Genomic DNA, 19196 nt, shown 5'->3' with positions numbered 1-19196 from the left:
AATTGCAGTTATCAATATAATAAAAATATTTGAATCAAACTTGGTTGTTAGGCTGATTATTGTATGTTTCCCAATAAATAAAAACTGCACAGGTATAAAACAGCATCATCTAGGAAGTTTAAATTAGCCAATAGATCTACAATATTGAACTAGGTAATTTACATATCCTAAAACTTTCTATGCTGCCAACATTGGGAAGATTTTGTGTATACAGTGTGGGTGTGTGTATATGTAATTTTATATATATATATATATATATATATATATATATATATATATATATATATATATATATATATATATATATATATATAAAATATATACACACACACTTTCTAAAAAAACAATAAAATGACTTTTCTATAACATTTTGGAGACAAATGTGGAAAATAAAAAACTGTTCAGCATATTCATTTATATATTAATAAAAGCTTTGCAGCGAAGGCCGCTGAATATAGTTCTCTGAGATGATTTCATCCCTTCTCTTTCTTATGTCTGTATAAACATGTTAAATAAATGGCAAAATATGTTTCATAAAATATGAAGTCACTTGGTCATAAAATTTTCAAGAAAGAGCAATATACATATCTCTACGAATAAAAAACTTTTGTTAAAAATTATAATTTTTTTTGTTTAGATTTAATCTAAAATAGGCAACTATATTTTTAAAATCTAGATTAGGCCGCCAGCTACCCCAGTTTGTCCACTTCACCCACCCCACTTGGTCCTCCTGGTTATAGTGGGTAAAACCCAAAGAAGGAGCCAATGCTTTCTATAGTGAGTGTCGATGTAAATAGTCAATGACACTTAAGGTGATTAATGGATAAGTCAAAAATACTTAAACGGTCAATGAGTACTGCCACCCGCGCTTATCATATACAAAAATAATTGGTGGTAAATAGCATGCTGGGTGGGAAGGGGTTGGTGCACAAAGAATATTCGAGAACATTCATACTCTTATGTGGCCATAGAGATAGTGTTTGATAAAAGTACTTCCTTTCACTGCATAAATTACCATTAAAAAAAAAGCACCCTTTATAACCAATTCTGTATTTTTACAATTTTAAATAACTAATTCTATAGATTGGTATCTAGATACACATCACGTTTAATCCTATTTTATATTCTTTCCTGAGAAAACCAAGATTGCAGTGAAAATTAGACTATGATGCTGGGTCGAATATTTTAAACTATTCCAGAACATCACATACTTTAGAAAAACCTAAATATTCTGCAAGAAAGTAAGGAATGCATTGAAGGTAAACCAAAATGATAAAAAAAATAATGCACCAGTTCAGCTTTCAGAAAACAAAGAAAATTGCCTGGAGTTAAATTCCAGTTTGGCAACATTTTCATAGAACACAGACACTAGTAGACGAGGTATAGCCATCAGGTAGCCAAAGGGAAATCCTTATAACTAGATATATTCCATTCCAATGTATCACTGTTCTTCAATAGTGCAATAATCATTGTGTTGGAAAAGAATATGAATAAAATAAACCATCATCTAATTAACAGTTTTGATAACTGATAATAAACAATTACAGTATATGGCCAATTACCGCTAAATCCAATGGCTGATGATGTTAACAGTAGCCCATAACTAAAAGCATTGACTAAACTGAAAAAAGTAGAGTATGTATAAATAAGCTACTGTATATGGATACTTTACGTATAAAATATCCGTGTCTGGAACATTACAGCCATTAAAGCAAAAAAGTGCCTGCACTATTCAATATGGATCATACAATTCCATGTTTAAAAACAGTCAACAAATAGTGATCCTGAAAAATACTAGAACAAATCACCATAAACTACAATAAACAATACATTTTATAATATGTATCTAAATATGCAGTTAGTGCGACTCTGCTAGACCAGTTCCGTTCTATTCTAAGTTACCTCCAAGAGAAATTTTCATTAACACTGTAGTCACCACTGTATACAGGTGGTATCACAGAGTACAATACAGTCCTGGCAGAGTGTGGGCATACAGCCCCTAATTTGTACAAAAGCATTTTGCGCAGTTTTGCAGCCATTGTGTCTTTATTGATGTCAGGAAGGCAATGTGGTTCCTCTTCCACTAGCTCCTGCAGCCACCAGATCTGGAGACGCTTCTGACTTTACTTTCCATAGAACTTCTTGTTTAGAAGGAAGATGAGAAGGTTTACATTGACTTTTGCTCGGTCAAACATCTTCATAACCGCAACACCCTCATACTGCAGCTGGAGGAGGTCCTGAAAGTTCAAGAAACATCAAATGAAAAAAAATCAGGAAGAGGAACACTTGGTTAAAAGCAATCAAGTAAAGCCTGCATTCAAATTGCAAAGCTAATGGAAGAACACTTGAATATGCAGGTCTTGTTTTCAATGCTCATTGAGAAAGTTACACATACAGACCCTTTAGCCCTTTAGCCCCCATTCACATCTAGGCCTTTTAACGCCTGTAGTGCTACGCCGCTGCCGCCAGAGGGATGAAAACACATGTCCCTCTATGGAGATGGTTCACATCTCCGCGCCGAACGCCGGACGCCTGCCGCCTGAAAAAAGGTCCCGGACCTTTTTTTCAGGCGGCTTTCGGCGTTCGGCTAGGAGATGGGAATCTCCATAGAGGGGGTCAATCTGGGGCACATCAAGGCGCACAATACCGGCGTTTTGTCGCCGCAAATCGCGGTACAAAACGCCGCTATTTGTACCGCGATTTGCGGCGACAAAACGCAGCGAATTTGTCTGCCTAGGTGTGAATGGAGCCTAACACAGATGATCAACATATACTGGCACATTCACTTACTGAATTACAGTATACCATTGTCAGCAGCAAAACTAGCAATGGTTGAGATCAAGCCCAGTGGCTGATGTGGAAATCTCCATAAACAGTAAAGAATACAGATTGTGTTAATCAATTTTTTTTTTTTTACAAACGTTTAATTGAGGGACACAGAAATTCATATGCTGCCAGGTTATACTGTCGCCTACAGGAGGATTAAACACTGGGAAACCAAAAAAATAGTAGGCCAGCCCTGTGATAACTCTTCCTCTACCAAGAGGCCTCAGATGGTAGCAAGCAGCATGTTCATCCGCTGACACCCGTAATCACATAGGGACCCATGTATGTCCCGTTTTCATCCGCAAACGGACAGATGAAAATGCAGAAATACGGTCCGTACATTTGAAAGGGCCCTAAAGCAGATGGGCTACAGCAACAGAGAACCACACCGGGTGGCCACTCCTATCAGCTAAAAACAGGAAACTTAGGCTACAATTAGCACATGCTCACCAAAATTGGACAATAGAAGATTGGAAAAACGTTGCCTGGTCTGATGAGTTTTAATTTAAAGGGTCACTAAAGGAATTTTTTTTTTTAGCTGAAATGATTGTTTACAGGGCATAGAGACATAATAGTTAACTGATTCCTTTTAAAAATGATTAAAAAATAGATAAAAAACAATCATATAATGTGCCTGCAGTGTAGTTTCGTTTTTGCTGTTGTTTGCTGGTTCTCTGATGTACAGAGAGCCACTAGAGGGCAGTCAGCCAATAGAGAGCAGTGATACTTTGTCTAAAACTCCTCAGCACCAATCCAGTTTCGTTTTACACACAATAATCACATTAGTGACCACCGTGAGAAATCTCCCAGCACTGTGGTTATCAGGAAACAGGCAACCAGGAAGTGTCCAGAACAGAGAGGATTTACAGCAACATTAAAAGCAAAAACGAACAATGAGGACATGAAACCAGGACTGCAGTAAGGTAAAGGAAGCTATTTAGCTAAAAAAAAAAATTCCTTTAGTGACCCTTTAAGCTATGATATTTGGATGTTATGCCGCGTACACATGATCATTTTTCAGCATGTCTAAAAAACGAAGTTTTCCCAACTTCATCATTAAAACGACGTTGCCCGCACACCATCGTTTTTAAAAAATTATCTAGCAAAGCGCGGTGACGTACAACACGTACGACGGCACTATAAAGGGGAAGTTCCATTCGCCTTTGGGCTGCTTTAGCCGATTCCGTGTTAGTAAAAGACGATTCGCGATTTTTTGTCTGTTACAGCGTGATGAATGTGCTTACTCCATTATGAACGGTAGTTTTACCAGAACAAGCGCTCCCGTCTCATAACTTGCTTCTGAGCATGCGCAGTTTTTTTTTGTCGTTTTAGCCCACACACGATCATTTTTTACAACCCGAAAAACGACATTGTTTAAAACGACGTTAAAAAATGCAGCATGTTCAGATTTTTTTTTGTCATTTTTCAGAACCTGAAAAATGATGTGAAGCCCACACACCATCATTTTAAATGACGTTTTTGAAAAACAAAGTTTTTTTCATGTCGAAAAACGATCGGGTGTACGCGGCATTAGGGTCAAAATTTGGCTTGAGCAACATGAAAGCATAAATCCATCCTGCCTTGTATCAACGGTTCAGGCTGGTGGTGGTGTAATGGTGTGGGGGATATTTTCTTGGCACATTTTGGGCCCCTTAGTACCAATTGAGCATCGTTTAAACACCAAGGTCTACCTGAGTATTGTTGCTGATCATGTCTATCCCTTTATGACTACAGTGTACCCATCTTCTGATGGCTCCATCCAGCAGGATAATGCACCATGTCACAAAGCTCAAATCATCTCACCACTGGTTTCTTGACAATGAGGTCACTGTACTCCAATGGCCTCCACAGTCACCAGATCTCATCCATTAGAGCACCTTTGGGATGTGGTGAAACGGAAAATTTGCATCATGGATGTGCAGCCGACAAATCTGCAGCAACTGTGTGATGCCATCATGTCATTATGGACCAAAATCTCTGAGGAATGTTTCCAACACCTTGTTGAATCTATGCCATGAAGAATTAAGGCAGTTCTGAAGGCAAAAATGAGTCCAAGCAAGGTGTAGCTAATAAAGTGGCCACTGAGTGTATTACTACTTAAATAAATAAAATAAAAAAAATGTTCTTTATTTTTCAGTAAGTAAATGTGAATTACAACTTTAGAGCACTAATAACCCAGACAGCTCTCTGCTATATTTAAAGAGGCAGTCTTTCATTTGTTGGCAGACCATAAGTATAATGAATTTACAAAAAGGCAAATGAGATACCTGATAATGCAGCATGTATGTTTCCATTTGAACACCCATGAACTTTGCTTTCACTTCAAAATCACCAACTTCTTCCATAGGAGATATTTCAAAGATCACATTTTTAAACCTGTATAGACAACAGATGACAAGTGTGAGGGTGTGTCAGGCAGACACCTTAGCAGCACATAAATACAGCATGTGATTAAAAAAGAAAGTCACCTTCAGCACTGAAAACAGCAATGAAATTCTGCACCTAACACACAATACCGGAATTTCCCCGTCCCCGTCTTGTATGTCATCTCATGAGAACAAAATTCTTAAATCTTGTGTGACAGGTAAAGCGCTTACAAATTTCAGTACTGCAAACTAAAGAAGTGGCTCATTGTACATGGTGTGTATGTAATATATATATAAGAGATATATATATATATATATATATATATATATATATACACACACACACACACACACGTATGTATATATATATATATATATATATATATATATATATAGATAGATAGATAGATAGAGGGAGGTTTATATATATATATATATATATATATATATATATATATATATATATATATATAGATAGATAGATAGATAGATAGAGGGAGGTTTATATATATATATATATATATATATATATATATATATATATATATATATATATATATAAAAAAAACACACACACACATTTATAGACTTTAAGGTTCGGTTCACACTTGTGCGATACGGGAACGATTCCTACCCTCTGTGAACCTCTGCAGATGTCAATCCAAAGTTAATGACACCCCCAGATCGGTTTGCAGATCGTAGTGTAAACTGTAAAATGGTGCAGGAATCGTATCACATAGGTGTGAACACAGCGCGGACAAAAAAAAAAAGGGTCCTGCACCATTTTGGTGCGAATGCGATGCAAATTCAGCCATACAAACTCTATGGCTGAATTCACATTGCATGTGATCTGCACAGCAATACACTGAGTCACATGCGATGTCTGCCATTGCACAAGTGTGAACACAGCCTCAGAAGTTGATTAGAGCGGAGTTCCACCAAAAAATTGAACTTCTGCTTTTTGGAATCCTCCTCCTCTTCCGGTGTCACATTTGGCACCTTTCAGGGGGGAGCAGATACCTGTCTAAGCCAGGTATTCTCTCCCATTTCCGGGCATAGATAGTCACAGTAGCTGCGGCTATCTACGCCATGTCCTGCCCCTCCTCTGTTCCCCCCGCTTTCTGATTCCCTTACCGAAGATGGCGGCGCCTCCAACTGAGAGCCAAGGGGCAGGTCGGTTTCAGGTGCCGATATCGCGGACGCCCTGGACAGGCAAGTGTACATATATTAAAAGTCAGCAGCTGCATTTTGCCGCTTTAAGGCCCCCTTCACACGGCCTTTCTGATCAGGTCCACCAGTAAGTTTTTCAGGCGGATCCGATCGGATGCTCTATTCCTCCCTATGGAGTGGCGGATGTCAGCAGTGACACCCATTGCTATCCGATCCTCTCCATGAAATCCAGAGGGATAGTGACCCTATTTTTTCCATCCATCTGGTGGATTGGATGAAAACTCACTCAGTGAGCAGAGACAGACCCGACATCCGCCTGCTCAGCGGGGATCAGCGGTTCAACATCCCCCCCTCCCTGAGCAAGTGGAGTCCGCTGGGCGGAAAGCCCATATGAAAGAACCCTTACTAAAACTGGAGAGTAAAAAATCTGGTGCAGCTCTGCATAGAAACCAATCAGCTTCCAGTTTTTTTTTTGGAAAAGCTTAATTGAATACGTTGAGTTAGAAGCGGATTGGCTACCATGCACAGCTGAACCAGATTTTGCATTCTCCAGTTTTAGCAAATCAACTCCTCAGTGTCTAAACAGGAAACTAGTTGCTTATTAAAAGGAAACATTTTATCATAATCTTGATATGGTGAAACACATGAAGGAAGGTGAGCAAGAGACTTAAACAGTGATGCAATCCTCAGCACCCAGAGGGAAGCAACTGTGGGTTAAAGGTGAAGGGAGTTGCTCAAGGGAAGGGAGTTACACAGGGTAATCCTCTCATAGCACAGATGGCTGAAATGCAGCCGGGAAAAACCCAAGACACCGCTAGTAGAAAGGGCTGGGTACATAAAAAGGAGAGATGCAGCATCGTAGTTACCAGAATGACAATGAAGTGTCATGTTAGTGTGTTATAATACTCCCATAATATCAAACCTCTCTAAAGCATTCTAAATCGGTGCATGTGCAAACATTCTGGAGGTCTCTAGGGCTTGGAAGAGAGCTGTGGCACCCCACAAACCCCCCACAAATTTCAATATGATTATATATATATATATATATATATATATATATATATATATATATATATATATATATATATATATATATATATATATATATATATATATATATATATATATATATATATATACATACACACACATACATATATACACACATATAGATACTGGATCTATCCTACATTAATTATCTGCATTTCACTCTGTGGATAAGCAAAACTGGTACATTTCTAGGGATGAAGATTAAGAAAATTAAACTACTCAGTCATCTTCCCAAAAGTACAAAATCAAACTGCTAACAGTCTAATCATGCAGGGATCTTCAAACTACGGCCCTCCAGCTGTTGCGGAACTACAAGTCCCATGAGGCATTGTAAAACTCTGACATTCACAGACATGACTAGGGATGATGGGAATTGTAGTTACTGAACAACTGGAGGGCCGTAGTTTGAGGATCCCTGATCTTAGGTATATCTATCTAAGCTTGATCCTCCTATGTACCTTTCTTTCCCTTTGGTCAGTGGCAAATGCAATCAGGGATCAAGTCCTGCGGGAACGGAGTTTCTGCACTTTTTTTACAGCAGGAACTCAGTTCCCTTTGCAGGACTAGAGCAGCCGAGCCGCCCGAGCCAATCCTTCACTGAGCGACGATGCCCAGCTCGAGTCACTGTCAGGGGCAGGCGAACCTTAGTAATCCTTTATGTTACTGGCCGCTTCCTGTATATAGATTCATCGGGTAGTGTGCGGGTATTCCGTCACTTCCTCGATGCCGCAATGCCTCCTGGGAGCTTTTGTCATTTTTTCCCAGGAGACATTGCGGAGGTCTGCCGCGAGTTATCGCGGGATTTAGAAAGAACTTGCTAAACATGCGGTTTAGTAATTATGCATATGAGCTTATCATTTATTTATTTTTTTGGTGGGGGAGTGGATCTTGGGTGGGAGTTCCCACACTTTTATCCCCAGGACTTGACCCCTGAACGGAATGTCAGCACGGGTGCAGGGGGACGATAGATGAACAAGGGACTAAAGCCTGGTACGCACAGGCCGAATGTCGGGAGATCGCTATACTAACTACCCATAGTTTTTATAGCGGCTCCGACTAGAGCTGAGAGTTTTCTTTCGTTCAACCCACTGAGTTGAATGGAAAAAAATGAATAGTGTGTACCCAGGTTTAGAAAACGACTGTCGCACAATTGACTAGTCAAACCCACCTTGTGGAGTTTGATGGTCAAGCTGTTTGCCTCTCCCTTTTCAATGGTACTACCCTGGAGTACCCTTTATTTTCCAGACGCTTAGGCCCCCACTGCATTGGGACTCCGGCTCATTGCATGACACTCTTTATCTGGTCAACCCCTCGATTTCTGGGGTTGGTTTTACATTTTTTTTATGGTTTTCATTTGTTATATACAGTGGTACCTTGAATTACGAGCATAATTAGTTCCAGAAGAATGCTTGTAATCCAAAGCACTCCTATATTAAAAAAGGGAGTTTCCCCATAGAAGTCAATGGAAACTCATATAATTCATTCCACAGTGACTTCTATGGTATGCAAAACCGAATGTGGTCAGATGTGGGGGGACGCCAGAAACCGCTCGGATGCAATCGGAAACACTCAGAGAGGCTTGGAAACACTTGGGATAGGAGTGTTTACCAAGTGACTCAGAGTGCTTCCAAGCAACTCCGAATGTAACCGGCGCCCCCGCACCTCTGGCCAAATGCAGTACTGCACACCGCAGAGACTTGAATCCTGCTCATTTTGCGAGACAACGCTCGTAAACCAAGTCAGGATTTAAAACAAAATAATAGCTCATATTGTGAAGCGCTCGTTAATCGCGTTACTCACAATCCGAGGTATTACTGTATCTGGTTACGCTTAGAACACTTTCCTGTTTATATGCCGTTTCTATCAACACCAAATTAACTATGTACAATCATTTTGGGATTTACATTCCATCCATGCACTACCTTTACTGTATATTGTTGGCTTAGGCCCTCTGGGTAATTTTTCCTTCTTTCATGTACCGGTTTTATTTCAATACAAAAAAACTTTGTGGGGAAAAGAAGAAAACGACTGCCATGTACAGAGGCTAATCTAGTAAGGGCAGTTACAGGTTTTACAACTACTACTGCTTTTTCTTGGAGGAGGCAACTCTAAAATAAAGTGTATTTGCATTAACTGCATATTAGGTACATTATAGTGATCAATGAAAAAAATGCACAAGACAGACTTGTCCTTTTCTTTTCCCGTTTAAATTACTTCATTAGAACCCCAACTGGGTCGGAGAGTATTTTTTCTTTTTAATGGAACTTGCCTCCATGGCTCTCAATACACAGATATTCCACTTCAAAATCGTTGTCCTTCTACATTTATCCAAAGGAAGGACTGCGCTCTGCAATTTACCTTATTCAAGTTTTCAGGCCCATAAAAGACTAAGTGGACTTCTGAAACCACCAAGGAGGTTAGCAGCATGAAGTTAGGTTAAGTGTGCATATCTGGCATTTGCAGTATAATATCTTTGAAAAGGGCAAAGTTTTATGTATACAGTCACTCATCTGCAGGCTCGCATTCACTTACTGGTTTGCTTGTAGATCCTCAATCTCCAGCAGCACACCTTTCTCATGGAGCCGGGCTGCCGTGTATTTCAGAGATATCTTCTTGCTCTTTTTCATCCCACCTGGTTTCTTGGACACTCTGAATTTAGGAAATAAAAAATAAAACGAAATGTTTCCAATCTCCAGTAATTTTTTTTTTTTTTTATGGAAAGTGGAAAAGTATTGAATTGCTGTATTTTGTATCCAATATTAAAAAAGCAAAAATAAATAAATACGGTAAATAAATCTGTAACATTCAGCAGCAACCAGTTCTGAAACTTACCAATAAAAAAAATCGAATTGCTTGCCATGAGAAACTAAACAACGCTTTTATTTTTTTTATAGTACAATTCTTTATTCAAAATGTTTTTTTTTTCCCAATTATAACAAAACATATATGCAATAACAAGAAAGGAAATAAACCTATATTAGAATAGAAAATAAGTCAAGACCAACAGCACTGAGCAAATAAATTAGATAAACCAGCAGCGACTCACATTAAATCATAACTAAAAATAAGGGTTAAAGGGTCACTAAAGGAAATTTATTTTTTTGCTGAAATGACTGTTTATTGGGTATAGAGACATAAAAGTTAACTGATTGCTTTTAAAAATGATTAAAAATTGAATTTAATCTATCATATAATGTGCCTCTAGTTTCACTTTCGGTTTTAAAGGTACATACATGAAGTTCCGGGTGAGAGGTGAGTCGGGAAGACTCACAGAACAAAACCAAACAAATCCAGGGCAGTGTTTTGTTTTTAAAATGAATCTGATTGGTTCTGAGGAGTTTTAGACACACAGTAATGACAGCTTAGACCACCCTGAAAATCTCCCAGTATAATGGTTATAAGGAAACAGGCAACCAGGAAGTGTGGAGATCACAGCAGAATTACAGCTACTTCAAAGCAAAAACGAACAATGAGGACATGAAACCAGTACTGCAGTAAGGTAAAGGAAGCTATTTAGCTAAAAAAAATGTTTCCTTTAGTGACCCTTTAAAGGGGTTATAAAGGTTTGTTTTTTTATTTTCCAAATTGGTTCCTTTAAGCTAGTCACTAGCTTAAAGGAACCAATTTGGAAAATAAAAAAACAAACCTTTATAACCCCTTTAAAGGGTCACTAAAGGAAACATTTTTTTTAGCTAAATAGCTTCCTTTACCTTACTGCTGCTAGTGCATTGTTGGTTCACTTACCTTTTCCTTCAATTTCCCTTCTAAATGTTTTTTTTTCTTTGTCTGAATTTCTCAAAGAAAAAAAACATTTAGAAGGGAAATCGAAGGAAAAGGTAACTGAACCAACAATGCACTAGCTTAAAGCGAGGGTTCCGCGGGAATTCGTTTTTTTTTTAGATGCTTCTGGTGCTATTAACATAGTTAATCGGGTACTCACGTGTCCTAATTTCATAGCCCCCCGCATTGTCATTCTGCCGCAAAAGTTGATTTATAAAAATATTAGATGAATGCTTCCATCTTGCTTGTGGGCACTCTGAAGCCCACAAGCAAATCCTTCCGGGATTTGGAGCCGCCTTCGTCACGTGACCGCCTGCATGGGTCACGCGTTGATCAAAATCACGCGAGATTTGCTCTATATGCAGTCTTAATCGTCTCCTGGGAAGCATGACGCTGAGCTCCCAAGAGATATTGCTAAATCATCCCAAGAAGCACTGCGGCGCAGAGAGACGAAGCGACACGCCCCCTCCCCCGGGAGGAGAACCAGGAAGTGACTGCTAGACACTGTATATACAAGGTATTTGATTGATATTGGAAAGAATAGATAGCGATTTGTTGCTATGCACACCAAGATAGTGCGATTAAACATTAGATATGATTTAGGGTGAACCTCCGCTTTAAAGGAACCTATTTAGAAAATAAACAATGAACCTTTACAACCCCTTTAATACGGATTACGAATTAGTACGCCACCCTGAAAATTCATTATCGAATCAAAATAAGGTCATAAAGCCTCAAAATATACCCAATATATGAATATTGCATCAACGGTTAACCTATAGTACTTATATATAGCTGATTTAAGTCTTCCTTTGTTATACCTCCTTATCTACTTTAAGATAAAAGAAACCTTTCTCCTGACCCACGACGCTTGGGGGTAATCTTAACGGCTTCCGACACCCTACCCTGCCCCCCCCCCAAAGTTACCCCATCAAACCCGGTCTGCCATTATAGATCTTCATTCCTAGATGGAGAAGCAATCAACATACCTGGGTGTACAAGCAAAAGTCGTCCATGGCCGCCAGGTGTCCCTACATTCCTTCTCTCTACCATAAAAATACTCTCAACACTTTAAAGTGGTTGTAAACCCTTACAGACCACTTTAACCTACAGGTAAGCCTAGATTAAGGCTTACCTGTAGGCGCAACAAATATCTCCTAAACCTTCACGGTTTAGGAGATATTTGCTGAAAAGACTGCACAGATGTCTACGGCGCATGCACGTCAGACAAAGGCGCACAGAGCGTGCTGTTAGTGAAGGCGATCGTGCCGTCATCGTGGCTCCGGCCAATCACAGCGCCAGAGCCAATACCGGGAAGTCACTCGGGTATCATGGCGGCGGGCGGATGAGAGGAACGAGTTGCTTCGATCTCAGGTAAGTAATTCATAATGTATGCTATGCATACTAGATCATTATGCATTTTCCGGCAGTTTTTTTTTTTTAAAGAAAGGTATTAGAGGGTTTACCTCTTTTAGTCCCTTTGTGTTGAATACACAAGTCAAACAAAGCCCATCCAAATCACATAAGAAATATATTTTGTACTTACTTGCCCTTGCTTGCCAGGTTGTCCAGGCAAGTCTTGATGTAACTCTTGTAATAGTCTACTTGCTCTTCATAAAACACAGCTTTGGAGTTGAGAGCAGAATGGGTCTGCTGCAGCTTCACAAGTTCAGCCTTTCTCCTTTGTCGATATCGCCTTTGATTACGAATGTCCTGAAGTAAAAAACACAAAAAGATTTTAATTACAATTCAGGACAGACTTATTTATTGCGTACTTGTTCAGCAAAGTTTTTTTTATTTATTTTTTTGTTTTAAAGTCGTAAGAAAACCTACGGGTAAACCCAGAATAAGTTTTACCTGTAGGTACAGTAAATATCTCCTAAACTTGCAGGGATTAGCAGATATCGACATTGCATGCAGCCGGTGATCTCACCAGCGAACGCGCTCTGAAGGGACAACATAGCAATGCTGTCCCTTCACAGCTCCGTGCCGCAGGCCGTTACTCTCACGTGCGTGCGATCAGATGGCTGGAGCACGTGAACCTAGAAGGAAGACAGGGTGAAGATGGAAGCCCTATCAGCACTGACAGCGGCTGCTGGAAGGCTTCATTCAAAGTTATTTCATAATGTGCTAGTATGTGATGCATACTAAAACATTATGTCATTGTCTTGCAGGGATTAAAAAAAAAGTGAGGTTTACTACCACTTTAAATATTACATTTCTGATTTATCTTCTGTCCCAGGTGCCTTATACAGTCATACCGTATAATGTTTCTTACACTGTAAATAGCTCTGGTGCCCAAGACATGGCTCGTTGGCAATCTATGTGCAGCCAGTAGGATTGCCACTTCATCCCCTGCTCGGGTTTAAAAGGGATGAGGTTGCAACCCTAGCAGCCAGCCATGTGTTGGGCTGGGTCAGTCACAAGTTGAAAGGTTTAAGCAGCAGCAGAGTTGTCCACTAGCCATGCCACCTGCCCGCTCACATACCCAGCGGCAACTGTACCTGCTGGTTCCACCCTCTGCCAATTTATGTTCCCACCCCTAGCATGCAATGTCCGTGAATTGCATGCTGAATCCATAGTGGGGCAGGCTGTGTATACAAGTGGGCAGAAGGTGGCTTTGAAACTCAGTTGGAACCTTTGACTGTATTTGCCATTCTGTGACGACTCAACCTGCCTAAATAATGTGAGGTCACTTAAAAGGAATTTTTTTTTTTTTGCTGAAATGACTGTTTACAGGGTATAGAGACATACAAGTTAACTGATTCCTTTTAAAAATGATTAAAAATAGATAAAAGTCAATCATATAATGTGCCTCTAGTTTCACTTTAGTTTTTAAACTGGTTTCATGTTTCTGTGAAGGAGAGAGAGACACAGAACAAAAACAAACAAATCCAGGGCAGTGTTTTGTTTTTAAAATAAATCTGATTGGTTCAGAGGAGTTTTAGACACACAGCTTGGACCACAGTGAAAAGCTGCCATGAGATTTTTCAAAAGGGGCCAGACAAGCAGGAAGTGTGGAGATCACAGCAGAATTACAGCAACTTCAAAGCAAAAAACGAACAATGAGGACATGAAACTAGGACTGCAGTAAGGTAAAGGAAGCTATTTAGCTAAAAAAATATTTTCCTTTAGTGATCCTTTAACTACTGACCACCAAAACTGATGGTCACTCTGAAGTGCCTCTACACATTGATGGTTAGTGAAGTGCCCTCTTACCTTAACTAATAACGAAAACGGATCAAACAAGTAACACTACCAATGACCATCAATGAAGAGGTTTAAATGGCACAACACTGATCACCTATGTAGATGTAATTATTGTTACAGACATCAATGCAGGGGGTCATTATTGTGTCCACGGACAGCAACACGGTAAGTTACTATTACTGCTACGGACACCAATGATTGTGCTCATTACCCCAGTATCTCCTTAGTAGACACTGCAATAAAAAAAAATGTCTGGATCAAATTTTTTAGGTGTTGCGGTCTGTTATAGCCAATGAGCCAACTTGATTCAATGCATGAAAAAATGCTGCTATTGTGTGGCCCTCTAGATAGGAGGTGGATAAGTGTATAAATGTCTGTCTCCAATATGAATTTAGAAAAAGAAATGTAAGATTCAGCATCTTTAAAGGGACCATGCAAACACTAAAAAAAGGGGATTTGCCTTTTAGTTATACATAGCCCTAGTTTACCTTGGCAATGTCATTAATGAGATCCTGGTACCGGCTTTCTGGATTCACCATTCCGAGCTCTGTGAGCTTCTTGAGTCCAGATTTTATTTTTTCCTTTTTCTCCTGAAGGGTTAGATTGTTGTCTTGCCTTAGAGATGTGGCCTTTTTCATTTTATCTGGAGTCTTTGCATCTCGAATGGCTCGCCTCTGCATGGCTCTCTGATGATCCATTTCCTGGAAAATTTAAAACATGCCATGTGAGCTTTATATGAAGGGGGTCAAAATCTATAGGTCAAACTGATTTTAATATAAGGTGATAAAAATTAAAATTCATAATGTTAAGGACCCGGAAATGGGACTTTGAATGAAATACGTAGGTATAAAAAATATATATTTTATTGTATAAGTAACCCTTTTATTTTCCTTGGGAGGGTCAGACCTTAAAGAAATTCTTATTATTTTTTATCACATTACATTTCAGATTCCATCCACGTGTATGCTTCGGAAGAGTTGATCAATCTATGAAACGCGTAGAGATGTTATATGCCGTGTTAATCCATCATGTGCACTAGAATTGTTTAAAATTTGTACTATGTGATTATTGTTTGCAATTATGTGATTCCTTTTACCATTGAATGTATATACATGAATTGTTATGAATCATTTACCCTATTGAATCAGGATTACTATTATGTATTAAACTATTGACTAAAGCCCTGTACACTTTTTCCATTGGAAATTCCGACTGTGTATGCCTCATCGGAAATTCAGATTAATTCCATCGGAGTTTAGATAGAGAACATGTTGGAATCTTGGAATTCCGATGTGATTTTGGTCAGACAAAGATCCGATCGTGTGTACTGGGCTTTATACAATAAAATGTATCTTACACCTACGTACTTCATTTCATTAGTGTTATCTGCTTTGTTCCTTGGATAACGTGCAGTGTTAGACTTAAATCAGCACCGCTCTATTGTTTCCTACAGATTGCCAATGTGTTGGGCAGACCAATTACCTGTTCTTTAGCTGCTGGAGTTTCCAGGATTTCTGTCAAAGTTTCCCCAGGTTGGAACCGAATGACATCAACAATCAAGCGTTTTGTACTTAAAAGAAAAAGAGATTGTAATTAATATTTTGTTAATATATTAATATTTTTAACGATCGCTTGATGGCAGATCATGCAGTTGTGTGCCAAATGACTCAGATCAAACAACTATTATCATTATACAAAGATAACCCAAATAAATACAAAATGCAGTTTTATTTTTTTTATTTAATTCTCTTTATTAGTTTTCTTCATCGTATAAAAAACAGGTTACATTCATATTGGTCCATTTAAAAATTTCTTATTTCACATATACCATAACTTTTTCACTTTCCCCTAATATTTCTATTTCTTTCCACCCTCCTCCCTCCTCCCTCCCCCATCCGGGTTAATAAAATTTCATTTTACATGGGATTTCCCATGTTTTTCAACCAAGGTTTACATCATTTATCAAATTCCCTGATATTTCTTCTCTTAGTATATACTACCTTTTCCTTCCATATTGTTTCTGTAACTGCGTTGGTCCACTCTCTTACTGACGGGGGATTCTCTGCTTGCCATCTTTGAGCAATTAATTTTCTTGCCTGAAAGAGGCACCTTAACATTGCTTTTATTATACTGGCTGCCCAGCTTCTTCCCATAAACCCAATATACATATTCTAGGGTCCATCTCCAACTTTATTTTATATGTCATATTTATAACATTAATAATCCCTAGCCAATACCTAAATAATTTCGGGCACCTCCATAGCATGTGTATCAAGTCCCCCGTATCCTGGCACCTTGCAGTTTTTAAAAGATGGTTTAATTTATTAAGGCAAAAAAAGCTGTCCAAACCTGCCTGGCTACCTGCCACGGCACTATAAAGGGGAAGTTCCATGCGGATGACGCCACCCTTGGGGCTGCTTTAGCCGATTTTGTGTTAGTAAAAGACGATTCGCGTTTTTCTGTCTGTTACAGCGTGATGAATGTGCTTACTCCATTATGAACGGTAGTTTTACCAGAACGAGCGCTCCCGTCCCATAACTTGCTTCTGAGCATGCGCAGGTTTTTAACGTAATTTTGGCCCACACACGATAATTTTTTTACAACCTGAAAATCAGGGCAAAATCGTGGGTGCGCGATATACGCCGATACCCGCTTCCCGCGCCGAGTTTGAACCACTGCGCCGGCATATACCGAGCGCAGTACACGCGGATATAGTCGGGCAGGCTCGGCTCCTCTCGTGGTCACGTCCTGGCGTGGGAAGCGGGGGATCGAGCGGGGAGGACACCGCAGAAGGACGCCGGACCCGACGAGGAGGACACCACCGAAGCCGCAGACGGACGCCGGACCCGACGAGGCCGCCGATGGACGCGGCGCAAGACACCAAAACTGTAAGTACTAAAATGTTTTTTTTACAGGAATGCGTGTCCACTTTAGGGGTGCGCGCTATACGCCGGAGCGCGCAATACCCCGATAAATACGGTACTTTTTCACATAGGGCCAGGCAGGTTTGACCAGCGTTTCTTTCCTTAATAAATGAAATAATTTAAAAACTGCATCTTGGATTTACTCGGGTTATCTTTGTGTAATATTAAAATGTGTTTGATGATCTGAATCATTTAAGTGTGAGAAATATGCAAAAAAAATTTAAATCAGTCTACAGAAAGACTCGCTAAACATGTATTACATGGTAAACAGAAGAATTTCTTACTTTAATAGAATGGTCCTTGCGTTCTTCTCTGCATCCTCATCTCCAATAACATCAAATTTGTTGGTTAGCGTTAGAGAAACCTCAGTCTTTGCTAGTGACTCCTTGTTGGAATCTGCTCCAGCTCCTGGTCCTTCTCCTGGGGGAGAAAGGCAAAATAATATTAATAACCATAGTCAATATAATCACCTTTTCTCCATTTGAAAAGGTTCAAATATCCTATAACTTTATATCGAACGTGCACTCTAAACTACTGACTGGACTTCTATGTTTGCTCTAACATTTTTACACAAATTCTTTAGCATGAATTTGGCCATAGATAAAAAACAAAGATCTCACCTATAAGAGATTCGATTGTCGGAACCTCTCCAAGATCATCCAGTAGCTCATGAATAGGGTCATTGTGCTCTGGTGCTATTGCATCCTGATGGTCTAGGAGGAGCTGTATAAAAATAAAAAGTTAACAATTAGTATGGGGAAAAAAAGCATTCCATATAAAAACAGTGGGAAAAATACACCAGGGAATAGCCTGGGAAAATGTGTTACAACTGGCATTTGAAAGGATCACATAGTTAGGTCCCAGCTGATGTGTTAAGGCTCCATTTACAAGGGGCGATTACTTGCGTGCCCCGGCAAGGGAATGCACTGGTGTTCGTTGCATCCCCATGCCAGCTGTACCTGAATGTAACATCTGTGCAGGTGTACAGCCCCGAGAGCACTTAAGACTTGTTCAGGGCCATGCACCCACACAGCTGTCATATTGGGACACAGCGGCTATGTCCATGCAGCCACGTGTTCCAATAGACATCTATGGGACAGCCATCATGAGGATGCACGAAACACTTTTGCATTTCTTTGCCAGCAAAACACAGCCCTGCACAAGGTGTGCAAGTAATTGCCTTGGGTGAATGGGGCCTAAGGATTGTTGTCTGACTAGTTTCTGAGATTGGTCTAGCCATGATTATATATGTCTTTGTACAGTGCATCCGGAAAGTATTCACAGCGATTTACTTTTCCCACATTTTATTATGTTAAAGCCTTATTCCAAAATGGATTAAATTCATTATTTTTCTCAAAATTCTACAAACAATACCCCATAATAACAACGTGAAAGAAGTTTGAAATCTTTGCAAATTTATAAAAAAAAAACAGGACACTGAAAGTTGAGCTCAGATGCATCCTGTTTTCACTGATCATCCTTGAGGCTGGGTTCACACTTGTCTGACAAACGGTCCTACATTGGGAGCCTCATGTAGCATGACGTGTGAAAATCAATGTTTCCCTATGAGAGCTGTCTTAACTGGTCCTACACAAGTCGGTCCGACTTTGAAAATGCTCCCTGTACTACTTTTGGTCCTACATTGATCCTACTTCAGCCCATTGAATATCATTGAAGTCGGACCAAAGTAGTATCCTGTTCATGAAAGTAGGATGGATGTAGGACCAATGTAGGATAAATGTAGGACCAATGTAGCAGAGCAAAGTAGGATGAAAGTAGTGTAGTAGTGTGAACCCAGCCTGAGGCTGGGTTCACACTACTACACTACTTTCATCCTACTTTGCTCTGTGTTCAATGTTTCCCTATGAGA

The 19196-nt window shown here is 39.5% G+C and overlaps 1 protein-coding gene across 1 annotated transcript in view; it reads right to left on the bottom strand.

The window, feature by feature from the left end:
• Positions 1 to 500: 500 nt before the first annotated feature.
• Positions 501 to 19196, bottom strand: part of IQGAP1 (IQ motif containing GTPase activating protein 1) — a 260699-nt gene continuing 242003 nt past the window's right edge. The window contains exons 31-38 of the mRNA XM_040342541.1: positions 17947 to 18049; positions 17611 to 17746; positions 15885 to 15972; positions 14891 to 15103; positions 12739 to 12905; positions 9945 to 10061; positions 5094 to 5202; positions 501 to 2237 (exon numbers count right to left, since the gene is read on the bottom strand). Of these exons, the coding sequence (XP_040198475.1) occupies positions 2124 to 2237; positions 5094 to 5202; positions 9945 to 10061; positions 12739 to 12905; positions 14891 to 15103; positions 15885 to 15972; positions 17611 to 17746; positions 17947 to 18049 (1047 nt within the window). The 3' untranslated portion in view covers positions 501 to 2123. The remainder of the gene's footprint in view (positions 2238 to 5093; positions 5203 to 9944; positions 10062 to 12738; positions 12906 to 14890; positions 15104 to 15884; positions 15973 to 17610; positions 17747 to 17946; positions 18050 to 19196) is intronic.

This window comes from Rana temporaria, chromosome 3 (assembly GCF_905171775.1).
Source record: "Rana temporaria chromosome 3, aRanTem1.1, whole genome shotgun sequence".
Lineage (NCBI taxonomy): Eukaryota > Metazoa > Chordata > Amphibia > Anura > Ranidae > Rana > Rana temporaria.
The sequence above is the reverse complement of the archived record's forward strand: the minus strand, read 5'-3'. Positions and strand labels throughout refer to the sequence as shown.